The sequence below is a fragment of the Calliphora vicina genome, chromosome 4, assembly GCF_958450345.1.
Source record: "Calliphora vicina chromosome 4, idCalVici1.1, whole genome shotgun sequence".
Lineage (NCBI taxonomy): Eukaryota > Metazoa > Arthropoda > Insecta > Diptera > Calliphoridae > Calliphora > Calliphora vicina.
This window is the reverse complement of record NC_088783.1, coordinates 83,367,653-83,383,869: the sequence shown is the minus strand read 5'-3', so window position 1 is coordinate 83,383,869 and position 16,217 is coordinate 83,367,653. Positions and strand designations below refer to the sequence as shown.

The 16,217-nt window shown below is 30.0% G+C and overlaps 3 protein-coding genes across 3 annotated transcripts; 2 read left to right on the top strand and 1 right to left on the bottom strand.

Moving 5' to 3' along the window:
* Positions 1-4,336: 4,336 nt before the first annotated feature.
* On the bottom strand, positions 4,337-6,188 carry LOC135958226 (U3 small nucleolar RNA-associated protein 15 homolog). The gene is made up of 2 exons (XM_065509113.1): positions 6,016-6,188; positions 4,337-5,944 (listed from the first exon to the last, which is right to left on the bottom strand). The coding sequence occupies exons 1-2, from the start codon at positions 6,103-6,105 to the stop codon at positions 4,454-4,456; spliced, it is 1,581 nt and encodes a 526-aa protein (XP_065365185.1). The 5' UTR covers positions 6,106-6,188; the 3' UTR covers positions 4,337-4,453.
* Positions 6,189-6,980: 792 nt separating this feature from the next.
* Positions 6,981-7,547, top strand: ksh (transmembrane protein 167A-like protein ksh). Its single transcript, XM_065508641.1, has 3 exons — positions 6,981-7,055; positions 7,115-7,224; positions 7,296-7,547. Exons 1-3 carry the CDS (start codon positions 7,053-7,055, stop codon positions 7,399-7,401), a joined length of 219 nt encoding a protein of 72 aa, XP_065364713.1. The 5' UTR covers positions 6,981-7,052; the 3' UTR covers positions 7,402-7,547.
* Positions 7,548-14,288: 6,741 nt separating this feature from the next.
* On the top strand, positions 14,289-15,776 carry Mks1 (Meckel syndrome, type 1). The gene has a single exon (XM_065508367.1). It carries the CDS (start codon positions 14,309-14,311, stop codon positions 15,770-15,772), a length of 1,464 nt encoding a protein of 487 aa, XP_065364439.1. The 5' UTR covers positions 14,289-14,308; the 3' UTR covers positions 15,773-15,776.
* The last annotated feature ends 441 nt before the right edge of the window (positions 15,777-16,217 follow it).

The following is a 16,217-nucleotide window of genomic DNA, read 5'->3' as shown; positions in this document are numbered from 1 at the left end:
AATTCCGATTACATCGTTCAGAATAAAATTCTTTAATTCCACTTTTTTGGCAAAATAAAACTTCCGAACATTTTTTTAAATAAAAAAAAATAACATTATTTCATTCTAATGCTATGTAAGAAACACAACGTTATATCTATCTCTGTTATTTTTTAAATCTCTTCACACTTTCGGAAATTTAACACTGTTAGTTATAAAGCTCTTGGTCGTAATGAAATGTTTAGTTTACTAAGGGACTTGAATAAACTAAAAATTTCATTATGAATAAATCTTAGGTTTTCAATTTTGTGTGATAAAAAACTCATAAATCAGACCGCTGGAATTTTTCATGAAAAATCTAATGTATTCTCATATTATTTCACACACAGTAAAATAAATTACACACGTAATCAAACATCATTAGAATTATTGTATGTTTGTAGAGAGTTTTAAAATGCAACAAATCGATGTGTTTTTGTAACATCAACATTATTTTCATCAGAAAACATCAAACTTATAAATAACTAAAAAAAAAAACAAAATACTTTGAAACAAGAAATAAAAAACAATTAAGTTCAATCAAATACCTATATCTGAATAGTTTTATTTAACATCAATTGTATGTTCGGTTGTACCGAATAAAAATGGTTTTTGTGGTGGATTTTTTTGTAAAGATAATTCTGTTATTACAAGCAATTTATTTATTTAAATTCAAGTAATATAAAAAAGCCTCAATAGGCCTATAAATATACATATATTACAATTATTTAACATCAATTGTATGTTCGGTTGTACCGAATAAAAATGGTTTTTGTGGTGGATTTTTTTGTAAAGATAATTCTGTTATTACAAGCAATTTATTTATTTAAATTCAAGTAATATAAAAAAGCCTCAATAGGCCAATAAATATACATATATTACAAAAGAAAAATTACTGAATTAGCTGAAATTCAAAGCGAAAATAGGCTACGAAACTGTTTTTGCCGAACACATTCGGTTAGCTGCCCATATACGATTTATTTGTTCGTGGTCGACGTCCCGTTACTTGATAATGGGGCTGAGCCACCTCTTCTGCCTACCTGGAAAAGTTATATCGTTAAAAAAGACCTGGGGCCAAATCACCGCATTCGAAATCGAGTACTTTTCATCGAAGTTGTACTAGATTGGTAATCTCTTATCGAAAAGAAACAAACACTGCCGTTTTGTGGTAAAACTAAACAAATCAACCAAAACAATGCATTCCCACGACAGCCGGTTCTACGCACCGGAATGACCTGAGTTCACTCGGCCAAGGGCTGTCAACTCAGCAACAACTGCTGCTACAACAACAACAACAACCAAAACAATGAAGTAAAATAATAAATAAATAAAAATATACGTATTTTTCTGATATTTTCTCAAAATAAGTGTAAAAAATATACATATTTTATTTTAAAATTGTAAAATTTTGGGCCACAAATTGCAAAACTTTACAGTAATCCAATAACAAAATACACACAAAAACCTATACAATTTTGCATTTGCAATGTTGCAAGACCATTCGCCCTTAATAGTGAACTCCACTAATAAATTGCAATGCATATTTAGAATAAAAGGTTTTGCATACTTTTAGGCTTTTACTTTTTATATGGGGGATAGGAGCGATTATGCTCCTATCCTTATGAAACTTAACAGATACTTTCATCACGATAGTATTATTTTTATGTGAGTTTTGAACGATAAAACTATTTTTAGAAAGGGATCTATATGTGGACTAGGTTCAAATATGGAATTTTTTTCATAATTGGGCTGATAATAAGCCCCCAGGTCTAGGAATCGAGATATATCGATTTGAAGTTAGTATCATATAGGGAAAATTTAAATTCTTTGTGCCTTTTTATGCATTTTGACCATATAAATATCCGAATATTGCAAAGTTATGTTCAGTAAAGTTGTTAAACATAGTCAATTAAGAAAAGTTATATTTTAGGTTTTCATTGAGTGGGACTCTGGAAGATCAGTAATTCAATTCCGAAAAATTTAAGAAAACGCGAGAAATTGTTTCTTTAGTAATGTCAGATGTCCAGAAAAAAGCAATTCTTTGGTTTCTTTCTGTTGATCGAGGCATTTTGTCATCAGCATGGCTACCAAAACTATGCTCTAAAAAGAGAGTTTTATGCGCATAAAATATGCACTTAAAAACGAAAAATAAGCTGTTAAAATAAAAATATATGCACTTAAAAATATTTAGTGTTGGTTTGAGTTTTATTAAAACAAGTAATAGAGCTATATTCGGCTGTGCCGAATTTTATATACCCTTCACCAAATTATACTTCAAAATAAAAATTTGAAATATTTTTCAGTTGTTTTTTTAATTTTTTGGACAAATTTTTTTTCGGTTTTTTTAATTTTTTTTTGTTAATATTTGCGAAAAAAAACTTTTGGTGAAAAAAAAATTCGAGTTAAAAAATATTTTTTCCGATTTTAACCCATTGTAGGTCCAACTTACTATGGTCTTATATACGTCGTTGCAAAGGTCTTTGAAATATCTATCATTAGATATCCATATTGTCTATATTAATGACTTAGTAATCCAGATATAGGTCAAAAATCGAGGCTGTCCTGGTTTTTTCCTTATATCTCAGCCATTTGTGGACCGATTTAAGCCGTTGATAAATGCTGTTAATAGAAGACGAAGAATCGAGTTTTGTCGACAACATTTGAACAAAGATATTTCATTCAGGAAGACCGTTATTTTTGCAGATGAAAGCAAAAATAACGGACAAAAAAGATCTCCATCTATATTCTTATAGCTCTTTCCACAAATTCAAATACCTCACATTTTTTATAACCCCCCTTCTAACACACCAACAATTCTCAAAAAAATTCAATTTATATTCTCATAACAATATCTACAAATAGCATTTCTTCGTTTGTTTGGCGTTTTCTTGGGGCTCTGCTATAAGTAAATTTTGGGTAAGCAATTGTATATGTCTTTGACATTCGCTATCGTTATAAAACTTGCTACATTAAGCTCTCATGCTTCGGTAAAAGTAGTTACAAAAAATTTGAGTACGGAATGAAGCCGGACCTTCCCAAAAATAACCACATATGTATACTATACTACAGAAGACAAACAACTTTTTCGTAACTTCACAAAAAACATTACTAATAAAAACACGAAGTTTTACACAAATATAAACATTTAGTTAAATATTTTAAGTTGTTTTTTAAGTACACACCTCCGGTATTGTAATCCATTTTGGTAAAATCTTAGTTATAACCAATTTTTTTAAAAAAATGTAATTTGTTTTACTTTTTTCAGCTTGAAAACTTAGGTTAGGAATTGAACCGTAGAATTTTTTTTCAAAAAGCGAAAGTTGAACATTTGAATTTTTGCCGCAAAAATTGGAAATGTGCACATAATGCAATGGTGACGCAAATTTGAATTTGATCAATGGTGACGACGGACTCACGATAATATTATAATTTTTTTTGTTTTATGCTCTTTGACAATAAAACAAAGATATTTAATCAATTTAAGCTCTTTTACTTCAATATTAAGTCACAAAATTGTTTAAAAACAATAACACACACTTTCTCTCAGACCAATAGGTCACCATTGGCGGGTTAATAACACACAATGCAACATATCAATCGAAAAACTCTGGACAGAATCCACAATTATAGGAGGATTTTTTTCTTTAGGAGCAACTGCTTCTTCGTCTTCAGATAGTATTTTAAACCTGTCTAGCTAAAATTAACACGAAGTTCGAAACGAATTACAAGGTAACCCCCAAGAATCAAAATTAAACAAAATTCTAACGAATTTTATTTTCGAAACGAGTTACAAGATAACCCCCAAGAATTAACTGTGAATTGACCATTGCAAAGCAATCGAGCGATAAGTTATTTCTCGTCAAAGTTGAACAAAATTCATTTCGAAAAAAGGAAATTAACAGCGAAGTTTTCTTTGTCCAAAAATTGTTTAAATTATACCGCTGTTGGGAAGCAATGGTACATGGTATTTGAACGTTAGAGAATAAACATGTACATATTTGCATTACAGTGCTCCAAGATTGTATGGCCGAAAAAAATATCATCCTGCAAGCCATCACTCGTTAGAATTATTCTATGGATTGTAAAAACACGTTGTAGAAACTATTAGGATGATGTTAACTGGTGGCGTTAAGTTTTGACATAAAAGATGCCCCTGATTTAAATTGTTAGTTTTCACTGGATTGGACTGGTTTAAACATGATTTTATTGGATATCATTCGAAGACATAACAAATCCTTTTAATTGACAACAGATTTGTTAATGTTACTATTCAACGGAAAAAGTTATTAAATTTTGTTAGACTAAAGCTAATAGAATATTCACTCTAAATGTTTCTTATTTATTTTAACAAGACTTAAAACTAAAACATATAATTTGTTAAAATACAGTTTATAAAATTTAATTATCAAATGTCTGCTACCTTTCTTTCTTAACGCTACACAGTAACTATGGATGATTCTTTCGCCATAATGGATTGTATAAGAGTTGATGCGGTATTGTCGTCTTTAATAAAGTGCACCATATCATCTTGTTTGTTGGCAACATCTGAAGCAGCTATTAACATATCTAAAGAGCCTTCCAACTCCAATAGATCATAAGTTAGTGCAACCTGTCTCCGTAAAGCTACTGACAGATTTACAAATTTTTGAGCGACTTTGCCGGGTAGCTCGTGAACTTTGTCTTCGTAAACATCCAATAGCGCCATGCCGACATCGATAAGAACTCGCATAAAACGATGCTCTCCAATATGTCGACATATAAAAGAAATGATAAGGCAAAGCGATTTGCCACTTCTTCCTGCCAAAGCACGATGAAGGCCTTTACGATGAATAAGTTCCTGCATTATACTCACCGTCACTTCAGGCGTTTTACTCGTCACATTCAAAGTCATCACACTCTTTAAACAGCTGCCATATTCATAACGTCTCAAATGTCTATCGTATTTTTGCAAACTATGTCTCGTTTCGTAGGTAATTTGATGGTCTACTTCAACTTTCGCTTTACCGGCCAAAACGTGAGTTCTCCTGGGTTTTTGAACTTTTTCCTTTTGACGTGATACTTCCATATTTTGTATAGAAACTAAACCATCTACCATACCAGCCACGACGGTTTGATCGTTGGGAGCCACTCCCAAACTGAGGACAGCATTAGGGAAATTAAGTGTATGCACAGTTTGATAAGTGGCCACATCATAGATTTTAACATGACGATCTAAACCTCCTGATAGAATACGTTTACCATCTGAACCCAGACGTAGACAAGTGACCGTCTTGTGATGCTGTGAAAGTTTGGTAAGCAAACGACATCCGGCAAAAGCATCCCAAACTCGTATTTCAGTTCCTCCAGCACTAATAAAGATTCCACCAGTTGGTAAAAAGAGCAAAGACTCCACTGGGCTACCATGATCTACAGTTGATGTGACTTCATTTGATCGTGTATCGTACAAATTAATTTTACCATCGTAACCTCCCGAAACAATGACATCAGCTGAAACTGGATTTACTGTGCCTGCTCGTACATAATCCTGGTGATGAGCAAATGTATGTATGGCCTTTTCATTGGCAACATCCCACAACTTTACAGTTTTATCATCTGAAAAACTAGCGATATGCAACAAGTCCGATGTGAAATTCACTCGATGCACGGGAGCTTTGTGACCTTTGAACAATCTCAAAACATTTTTGCTGGAGGTATCGAACAATTTTACCAGACCTTGTTCATCACCAGCTACCAATAAACGTCCATCCTGACGAAATGTGCCACCGTAAGCCGTCTCTTGGAAACGCGACAAATTCTTCACGACCAACTTTGTAATAGGATTGTAAATCTGCACTCTTACGGAGCAGGTAACTGCAAAGTAATGCGGTTCTATGGGACTAAAATCGACATAGTCAATGGCTCCAAACTCCTTTACCAGCGTGGGTACCTATTGTGTTCATTACAATACAAATAGTTAACAAATTATTTGTTTTTGTATTTTCACTCATTCAGACTTACGCTTAGCTTTTTCCAATATTCTGTATCAGGTGTCACAACTTGATGAGTTTTGGGATATTTTTTTATATTTAAAGGTTTAAAATTATACATTTTTAATGCAAGATTACAATTTCTAAACAGGAATTTTTATTTATTTTTCTAGTTCTGCAAAAATGCGTTTGTGAACGTACTGCTATCGCCGTTGTTTTGACTTTTCTTCTTCTTGAATTTCTACACGTGCTGTCAAGTAGTTAGTGCTGTTAAAAATGTAGAACATTACAAGTAATCGATTCACTAAAATTAATTACATACATACATATTAATTTAATAAGAAAAAAATTGTTATATTATAAAAATTAAATAAATAGAAATTAAAATTAAATCGTAACCAAGGTAATTCAATTAGGTATTTATACAAGTACATGCAAGTGATCAGCTGTTCATTTTTTGTTCCTTTGTAAATACTTGTGAGATTTTCAAAATTGTTTACTTTTTTGTTTTTCTTTTTGTTTTTTTTTTGTATTTGAATATATTAATCAAAAAAAAAATAATTTTGAAAAATATTCTATTAATTGGGCAACCTGAGTGAAAGTTGTGGAAAAATTGTCAACAGTTTTTGACAATCTCACAAGTTTTTACACAAACAAATTGAATGTTGTTTTTTTTATTGTTGATTTGTTGTAGAGTTGCATGTACTTGTATAAATATGCTTAGGGAAGTTCATATATGAATACGCCTGATGTTTCACATTTTTTGTATTTAGCGCATGTTTTATTTTAATTTAACACAAGTTGAAATTTTTGAAAGAATTTGTCTGTAAACATAATCTAATACATACATGTTATTGAAAACATATTCTGGAACATTTTCAAAAAACCGATATCTTTTTAAAAGAGACATAAATTATTTTAATATTATGGCAACACAACTTTTTAGCTTATGTCAAAATCTATTGTGAATTATTTAAAATAATTTTTGACAACAAAACGACTTGGGCACGTCATCCCCAAAGTATTTTATAATTTTTTTTTAATTCGGCCATTAAAAATAAACAGAAAATGGTAAATATTATTGTTTTAATTATTATGCGATAATACTGATATTTATATACAACTTTCAGAGTGCTATTTTCAATTTCCAAAGTTTGTTGTCAGTGATTCTATTAATGATTTGCACTTGTGCCTACTTGCGTTCGCTGTTTCCCAGTATAATGGACCGCAATAAGACCGGGTTTGTGTTGAATGAAATATTAAGTTTTCTCAGCTATTTATAAACCTATGTTTTATTACTGAATATTGTAGATTGCTTGGTGTTTTTTGGAAATTGGCTAGAATTGGCGAACGTAAATCTCCATATGTGGCGGTTGCATGTTTAGTAATGGCTGTTTCTATACTATTCTGGACGTGATTGGTTTTGTGTAACGATAACATGAGGGGCTTTAGTTTAAGAATAATCTACTCATTTTGTTGGCTTAAAAGATTATAAAGCATTTTGTATCAATTTGTGTATGTAAACAAATTTATTTTAAGATAAATAATGACTGCATTTCCTTTAATTTTTATGTTTTGTTTTCAGAGTTACCAAGTCATATTTTTAAATAATTTCTGGTCATACAAATAATATTGGTTGAGGGTCACAGTTTCAATTTTAATAATTATGCAGTTAAAAAGCAATTTTTTCCTGATTTTTCTAAAACGAAATGAAATTTTTACTGAATCTATAGATTACAAACGAGTACGTAACACATTTACTTTTAATCCTATTTGTCAAAGAATATCATTACAATCACATATTAATTCCGAATAATTCTTTCGAAACTGATAGTAAAATTAATAAATTAAATTTTACATAAATTATTTTTTGATCCTTAAAAAATACTTTTCAGTTCAAGATGAAGATTCAGTATGAAATTGAGAGAAAGTCCGCTATATATTGAGGGTGCTGCAGAATAATTAAAAATGAGTTGTACATGGTATAAAATTAAGATAATTCTATTATCAAGATTAGAGTGCTCCAGAAAAATAAAATTGCGAATTTTGACCGTCCCCCCCTCTAGAATTGTTCTATGTATTGTAGAAACACATTATGTAAAATATTAGGATGATAGGATAACGTTAACTGGTGGCGCAACGACGCTGAAGTTTTGAGGTGCATTTACAAGTGGAAAATATGGAATTTTTTCAGTTTTTGTAAAAATTTTGCCATTAAATAATGACTTTTACAATTTAATTTAAAAGAATCGAAATGTGTACGTAATTGTCATTATAATAAGATATAAAAGACAAAAATTGGTCAAAAAATGTTAAAGTTATTAAAAAATCGCCAGGCCATTAACGTGTCTCAGGCCACTAGAACAAGAAATTTATGAACAAAATTAACATATTTTGAGAAATATTAAAATAAAAGCTTATTTTTACTTAAAATATATCCATATTTACTTGTATATGAGTTTTTGTCCTCGTAGGATACCGTTAACCTATTCGCAGGTATGACAAAAAAAATTAAATTTTTTTAACGGCAGTTTCAAAACTCCAATTTAAAATTTTTAAAACTTTTGTTAAACAAATTTCAGAATTTTTTGATCATCACATGGGGATTTATTGACAACATAATAGGGAATAAAAATGTGAAAAAAGTATGTCAATACCTCCTATAGTTTTTCCGTACCTGCGATAGACATTTTGCGATTTTCGAGAAAAACTAATTTTTTGGCCATATTTTGGGGAATGACCAGAATTTCCTTACTGTAATGATTTTTAAGTAAAAGCTATTCAGAATAATATAGTCCAGGTAATTTTAAATATAGTCTGAAAGTTTTACTAAAATCGGAAAACTTTAACCCTTAAATCGTGAAGATCAAAGGTCAATTTTTTCAATATTTGGAATTTCTCATGGGAAGATAGCGAAATATTATATATTTTTGGGCCGATTTTGATGAAACTTAAGAAAAATATAAAATGAAGTCTAGTATTCACAATAACAGTACAAAAATGGAAATTAACCCTTAATAGCACTTGGGGTCCAAATGACCCTCAACTTTTAAAATCACAAAAAACACATTCATTTTGACCCCAAGTACTCTTAAGGGTTAATTTACATTTGTGTACTGTTATTGTGAATACTAGACTTCATTTTATATTTGTCTTAAGTTTCATCAAAATCGGCCCAAAAATATATAATATTTCGCTATCTTTCCATGAGAAATTCCAAATATTGAAAAAATTGACCTTTGACCTTCACGATTTAAGGGTTAAAGTTTTCCGATTTTAGTAAAACTTTCAGACTATATTTAAAATTATCTGGACTATATTATTCTGAATAGCTTTTACTTAAAAATCATTACAGTAAGGAAATTCTGGTCATTCCCCAAAATATGGCCAAAAAATTAGTTTTTCTCGAAAATCGCAAAATGTATATCGCAGGTACGGAAAAACTATAGGAGGTATTGACATACTTTTTTCACATTTTTATTCCCTATTATGTTGTCAATAAATCCCCATGTGATGATCAAAAAATTCTGAAATTTGTTTAACAAAATTTTTAAAAATTTTAATTTGGAGTTTTGAAACTGCCGTTAAAAAAATTTTATTTTTTTGGTCATAGCTGCGAATAGGTTAACGGTATCCTACGAGGACAAAAACTCATATACAAGTAAATATGGATATATTTTAAGTAAAAATTAGCTTTTATTTTAATATTTCTCAAAATATGTTAATTTTGTTCATAAATTTCTTGTTCTAGTCGCCTGAGACACGTTAATGGCCTGGCGATTTTTTAATAACTTTAACATTTTTTGACCAATTTTTGTCTTTTATATCTTATTATAATGACAATTACGTACACATTTCGATTCTTTTAAATTAAATTGTAAAAGTCATTATTTAATGGCAAAATTTTTACAAAAACTGAAAAAATTCCATATTTTCCCCTTGTAAATGCACCTCAAAACTTCAGCGTCGTTGCGACACCAGTTAACGTTATCCTATCATCCTAATATTTTACATAATGTGTTTCTACAATACATAGAACAATTCTAGAGGGGGGGACGGCCTGTACCTAGAAAGTTTTTTTCCTCCATACAATCTTGGAGCACTCTAATCAAGATACATAATTCAATTACATATATCGACACTTTACAACACGGTATACAAAATAGGATGAACTAGTAAAAAGTTTTTGATTAAATTATATTAACAAAATTTGGGGATTTACATGCATTTTTGGGGATTTTACATTTTTAGACATGCTTTATTTAAATTTTATAGTGCTTGTATCGGTAATTAAAAATGTTAATTACATTTCTTCAGAATTTGACGAAAATGACAAAAATTTTAGATATGCATTTCGAGACTTTTTTTGCTCCCAGGCCACAATTTACTTTGATAATCTAAAAATTAAAAGAAGGTTTCAAAAAATGTTCACAGATGTTAAATTGTTTTAAATTCTTGCTAAAAATACAAAGCTGAATCATTCTCTAAGAGCTATTTTTTGAATTCGTATTTAAATATTAATTATCTTTATGTTCTATTTCAATGAGTTTTTCAGTGCTCTTTTAAATGGTACTTAAATGGCCAACGTTAGTTATTTAAAATTTATTTAAGTTTCATAAACTCCAAAGCAAAAACTCCACTTCCGATGCGGTGTCTTCTTTGTCCATTTTCTTACCAATAATTTTATTTTTTAATAAACTTTAATTTTTTTATTGGGTAAAACGTACAAATTTTTGTTTTGGTTGAACACTTAGTTTGACATTTAGTATTGCTACCATAATTCTATCATCATTTAAATAAGAAAAATTATATAGCACTGAAAAACTCGGCTGTGCCGAATCTTATATACCCTTCAACAAATTATACTTCAAAATAAAAATTTTAAATATTTTTAAGTAAACAAAATTAATTTTTATTTTTAAAAGTAGTTTTTTTAATTTTTTTTAAGGGTTTTTTCTTTATTCATTACAAAAAATTCAAATTATAAATTATGCCTCAGCGCCTTAAAGGCTTTTTAGAGGCAACATTTTTTAAATTTTTTTTTTTCAAATTGTTTTTTAAATTTAAATTTTTTTTTAAAATTTTTTTTTAATATTTAGTAAAAAAAAATTTGGTGAAAAAAAATCGGGTTAAAAAATATTTTTTCCGTTTTTGACCCTACAATGGGTCCAACATACTATGGTCATAGTAATCTAGATATAGGTCAAAAATAGAGGTTGTCCTGGTTTTTTCCTTATATCTGGACCGATTTTCTAGATTTTAAACAGCAACCGAGCCGGAAGAATTCCGGAGATATTGATGTATGAATCGGGTATGTAAGTTATTTGGGGGCTTCGGAAAGTTGATTTCTACAGATAGACAGTCAGACGGACATGGCTATAATCGAATATAGTATCCATCTTATATATCAATTGTATTGCAAATTAAGTTAAAGTTCTAAATTCGAATCTTAATTATGTACTAAAAGGTGAACTGAATTTACATTTTTTAAAAAAACATAATTTTTTGGGATAAAAAATTCAAACCCCTACATTTTAAAAATCGAATATTAAAAACTCTTGATTTCTCAAGGAGTCCTAAAAAATAATATCTTCTAAACAAGTTGTTCCAAAATCGATGAATCAACTTTTTGTAAAACGGACAATAGTAAAATTTTGTATTAACAATATAATATAAGTTTTTTTTTTTAATTTTGTTTTTTAAAAATACATATAAACTTACGGGTACAAACTTGGGGATTTAAATTTTGAAATGGGGATTTTTTGGGGACATCGACTTTCAAATTGGGGACATGAGGTAAACTTTGTCTGGCAACACTGAAAGCAAAGTATACCAAGTAGTCCAACTCTCAATTTTTTGAAATTACTCTCTCACATATACGGGTACCGTGTGAGTTCAGAGAAATGTAAACAAATGAAATGTCTTGAAATTTTAACTTTTAATTTTTGATATATCTGGTCAATTCACAAGGTCTCTTATCAGTCATATTGTCATAATGTCCTAATATATCACGACTCGGCAGCTCGGCTTAACCAACTCTTAGGAATTCGGCGCATGTCTCTGCTTGTTGGTTAAGATAACACAGTAAACATAGCATACAGAGTAGTATTATTTTTGGACATTTTTTGCTTTAAAAACAATAAAAACCATTGTGAAATATTAGGACATTATGACAATATGACATGATAAGAGACCTTGTGAATTGACCAATCGTTTTTTTTACACATTATTACTTTAACACATATTATTTTATATTTGTTTAAAACACTTTTAGCACACCTTCATTGTTAAAAAGTTTCTATTTTGCACAAATCAAGAAAAAAATATATTTGGAAGTTTTGACATGCAATTTTTTGTTATTGTAGAATTTAAACTATAGGACAGAGTTAAAATTTTTGGTATTGACAATTCATACAAATTAAAATTTAAAACAGTTTTATAGAACTCTGTTGCCTGGCGAGAATTTAAAAGTTACCAACACATGTGTAATTTTGTTACTCACACATGTTTAGAGTTAGGTACTTTTTTACTAACACATGTACAGAGTTAGGTACTGCTGTCAAAGAGTTGGACTACTTGTTATACTTTGGTTATAAATGTAAGCTAATTTAAAAAGTCAGTGAATAAAAAAGAAATGACAATTACCGAATAAAGGAATTGTGTATGAAAAAATTCTCGAAAAAAGGGGTTAAGATGTCTAAATATTAATTGCTCCCACTTTGCTGAAAATATTCGACAAGAAATTTTCAAGTCAAGTGGAAGTTTTTGAAAAAACACGAAATCGTAAAATATTTTCACGGCGGTTGATATCTAAACGTTATTATTTCAAAGCTAACACATGTCCAAGTTTGCCAGAAAATGTTTATGTCAACTGTTGGAATAATTGAAAAAATGGTAAGAAATTGGGTAGATGAAAAAATTTAGAATAACACACAATCTGATATAGTACTGGCGTAAATAAAAACTTCGATAAATTATAAAAAATACGAGAAGCGAAAAAAATTGAATCTCATTGCCGAAGACAATACACCAATAAACTTTATTTTCAAAAAGAATGATATATGTGATACTTGTGTATCATACGAAGCAAAAAACACAACCCAGGATCAATATTACAGTCATAGGTTAGAAAGAAGAAAAGGAAAAAAACGATGTTGAAAATGCCAAGTTTGGGTTGTGATAATTATTGTGCATGGATATGCAAGCAGCAAATTGATTCACCAAACAAACGCAATTGCCTCCTATTATAAAATTACCTATAACCATTTTTTTAATGCGACTTACGCCTTTTTCGGTTTCAGAAAACTAATCTTCAAAGGCGTAAGTTTCATATCTCTACAAATAATAGAAAAATTGGAAGTTTTTCTTTAAATATAAATTTTATAATAAAAACCAACCATAACCTAAAACAAATTTTGAAAAAGTTTTGTTTAGTTTTCATTTTAAGAAGTTTTTTGCTACTCCTGTAAATTTTTTAAAATGTAACTTACGGTTTTTTTGATTTTATATGACGATATATACTTTTTGGTTCTACACCAATACTTCGATATGTTACAAACGGAATGACAAAATTAATATACCACCACTCTTTTGTGATAGAGTTTTCTATACATTTTTTTCGATAACGAATAAGAGAATCCCAAAAATAAAAAAAAAATCGCACGTTCTTATAAGAATTCGATCGTGTTTGACTGCCGTAATTAGCCCCAGCATTAAATCGTTTATATTTTGGTTTTTAAATTGTGCGACAAAAGGATATCAAAATAAAATAAATATTGAAATAACTGTAAAACATGATACTTTTTACATCGTTGTCTTAAATTTTATTTTTTCTTGAAGAAGTTTAAAAGTTTTAATTGTTTCGCAGATACTATGAATTCATAGTATCTGCGAAACAATTTATGTATGTATTTATAGAATGTGTTATACTTAAGTATAACACATTCTATAAATACATTTTACATACTTGGTAAAAAGACTTTGATTTTTTTTCATATTTCCTTTTGTTTGACGTTACAAGAATTTTATAATTAAATATTTATTTTCTGAGTCGTGTCATGATTTGTTGTATTTTTGCTTGACAAATCGGAGTGTCTCGTCTCTATGTATAATTCTCTATGGTTTCCATAATATTGTCACTCACTGTATGTATTGCGCATATTTCGTACAACATTGTGTCAATATTTGACACTAGTGTTCATTCACAATAGTAAAAATTACCGTTACTGTGGCAACCGTTTTGTATACATGTCAAAATATAAATAAATAATATCCGAATGTAAAACATAGAATTACAACCTAATTATAACATTAAAACTAAAGACATGTTACATTCTTTGCCAAAACATTCTGGCATTTATTTTATTAAGGACAATATCAATAACTTGCAATTCAAAATACATTTTCGTTCCATAAATACACTACTCACGCTACCAAAGTACAATGTGCCAGAACACATCAATAACGAATTGTTCATCTCAAGAACTACAAATGAAAATTCTGTACCAGATGATAGTAAAACTGTGCTCCTCAAATGGCAACAAAAACTATTCAGTGCAAGCGAATGCGAATTGTACAGTGATCTGAAAAACTGTACCAGTGAACAACAGAAAAAGTACCATGAAATGTTAAAAGAAAAGGATCGAAATAAAAAACAAACAAAAAAGAAACGTCACCGTAAACAGGCCAAAACGGAGAGTGAAGATGCAAATATCAAGGGAAATTTTATATTCACGTATGTGCACGAAGATAATTTCTTGCCAACCAACGAGCTAGATAAGAACATGAGCGGAAAAATGAAACAACATGTGGATGAACCTTTTGAACAGATGTTTGTTTATGCAGCTCTTAAATCGGATACTCAATTGGTTGTCCTAAGATGGTTCAATAGGGATAAACTTCTTTACATATATCCAGATTTTACGGATTTGCAAAATAAGCCTTATTTTATAGAGATTAATAGTGATTACCGACACCTGTATTCGTATGGCATTGAAGATGCTTCGTCTAAAGCACTTTCACTACCAACCGAGCAAGAACAGTTTCTATATCTACCTGTACTTTCAACACATTGGCGTATAGAAGATGAACTTGGGAATAAATTTGCCATGCCTCCGAAAAGAACTCAAAGATGTGCCATACTCTTTACCATTAATGATGTTACCGGTTTTGAGTATGACAATGTCCATGTTCGTTATCATGTACAACTTCCCGAAAACACAATTCTGGAAGAGGGTCTAATAGATGCCACGTCACATACTGCAGCAAATTGTGCAGCTAACTCTTCCGTACACATTGGTTTAACTTGGCAAATTACTTTACTGTGTGAAGAGCAATTTGATCCTTCTCAACATTTGCGTATATTTTTCGAAGTCATATCGATTGATTCATGGGAACGAGAACGTGTCGAAGGCTTTGCTCACTACTACCTTAACGTTTTGGAACCCTGTCATGGTACCATCAAACTAAATTGTATTCGTCCCGTTGAAACGCTTTTAGAATCCATTAATCGTTACTTTATTGGAGGCCGCCGAAAATTTAACTATGAGCGCTTTGTTTGTGAACTTTCCGAGGATAAAGAGGCAGAGGCTGCGCCTAATTTTCATTGTCGGTATGGTGGACGCATGCAAAATTCCGGTCAACTGAGTTTATCCTGTCAAATGTTGACACAACGCAACTGTGAACTGTTAAATCCTTGTTTGAGTCGCACAAGTGGTATGACTTTGGATGACATTATGCTGGCGTATAAGGAGGCAAGAAGAAGATTAGAAGCGGTTGCATTAAATTAAACTGATACATATGAATGTAAATTAAGGTGTTATATAAGTATTAATAAATTGTGTATACCACTCAATCATTATTCATTTCGAGTTATTTTAATATTTGCGTTGGTTTCATATAATAGATTTGGCATTATTCAAAATTCTATATGGACATATTCCATGTACATATGTATACACAAGATGTGTTTAATCTCTTGTAACTTTTTCACTCTAAAATAAACAGTTTCTCTATTAACAAAGCAATTTGTCTGAATTTTTAAGAATAAATGCTGCGGCTTTAGAACAAAAGTACTAAATTTTAGTTTGTCAATCATAAATTGTTAATAATAAATGGCTAATTGCCACTGAACTTTAACTAATTCCAAGTACGGATTTATTAAAATGTTCCAAATTTCAATCAAATCTGTTCAGCCGTTTAGTTTGATTGTTTAAGAACTAAAGGTACCAATTT

Bases quoted from the DNA above. Each gene is read 5' to 3' on its own strand.
- LOC135958226 (XM_065509113.1), bottom strand. From the start codon at position 6,105: ATGTATAATTTTAAACCTTTAAATATAAAAAAATATCCCAAAACTCAT. The intron at 5,945-6,015 runs GTAAGTCTGAAT...TGAACACAATAG, and splicing joins AATATTGGAAAAAGCTAAGC to GTACCCACGCTGGTAAAGGA.
- ksh (XM_065508641.1), top strand. The intron at 7,225-7,295 runs GTTTGTGTTGAA...TGAATATTGTAG, and splicing joins ATGGACCGCAATAAGACCGG to ATTGCTTGGTGTTTTTTGGA.
- Mks1 (XM_065508367.1), top strand. From the start codon at position 14,309: ATGTTACATTCTTTGCCAAAACATTCTGGCATTTATTTTATTAAGGAC.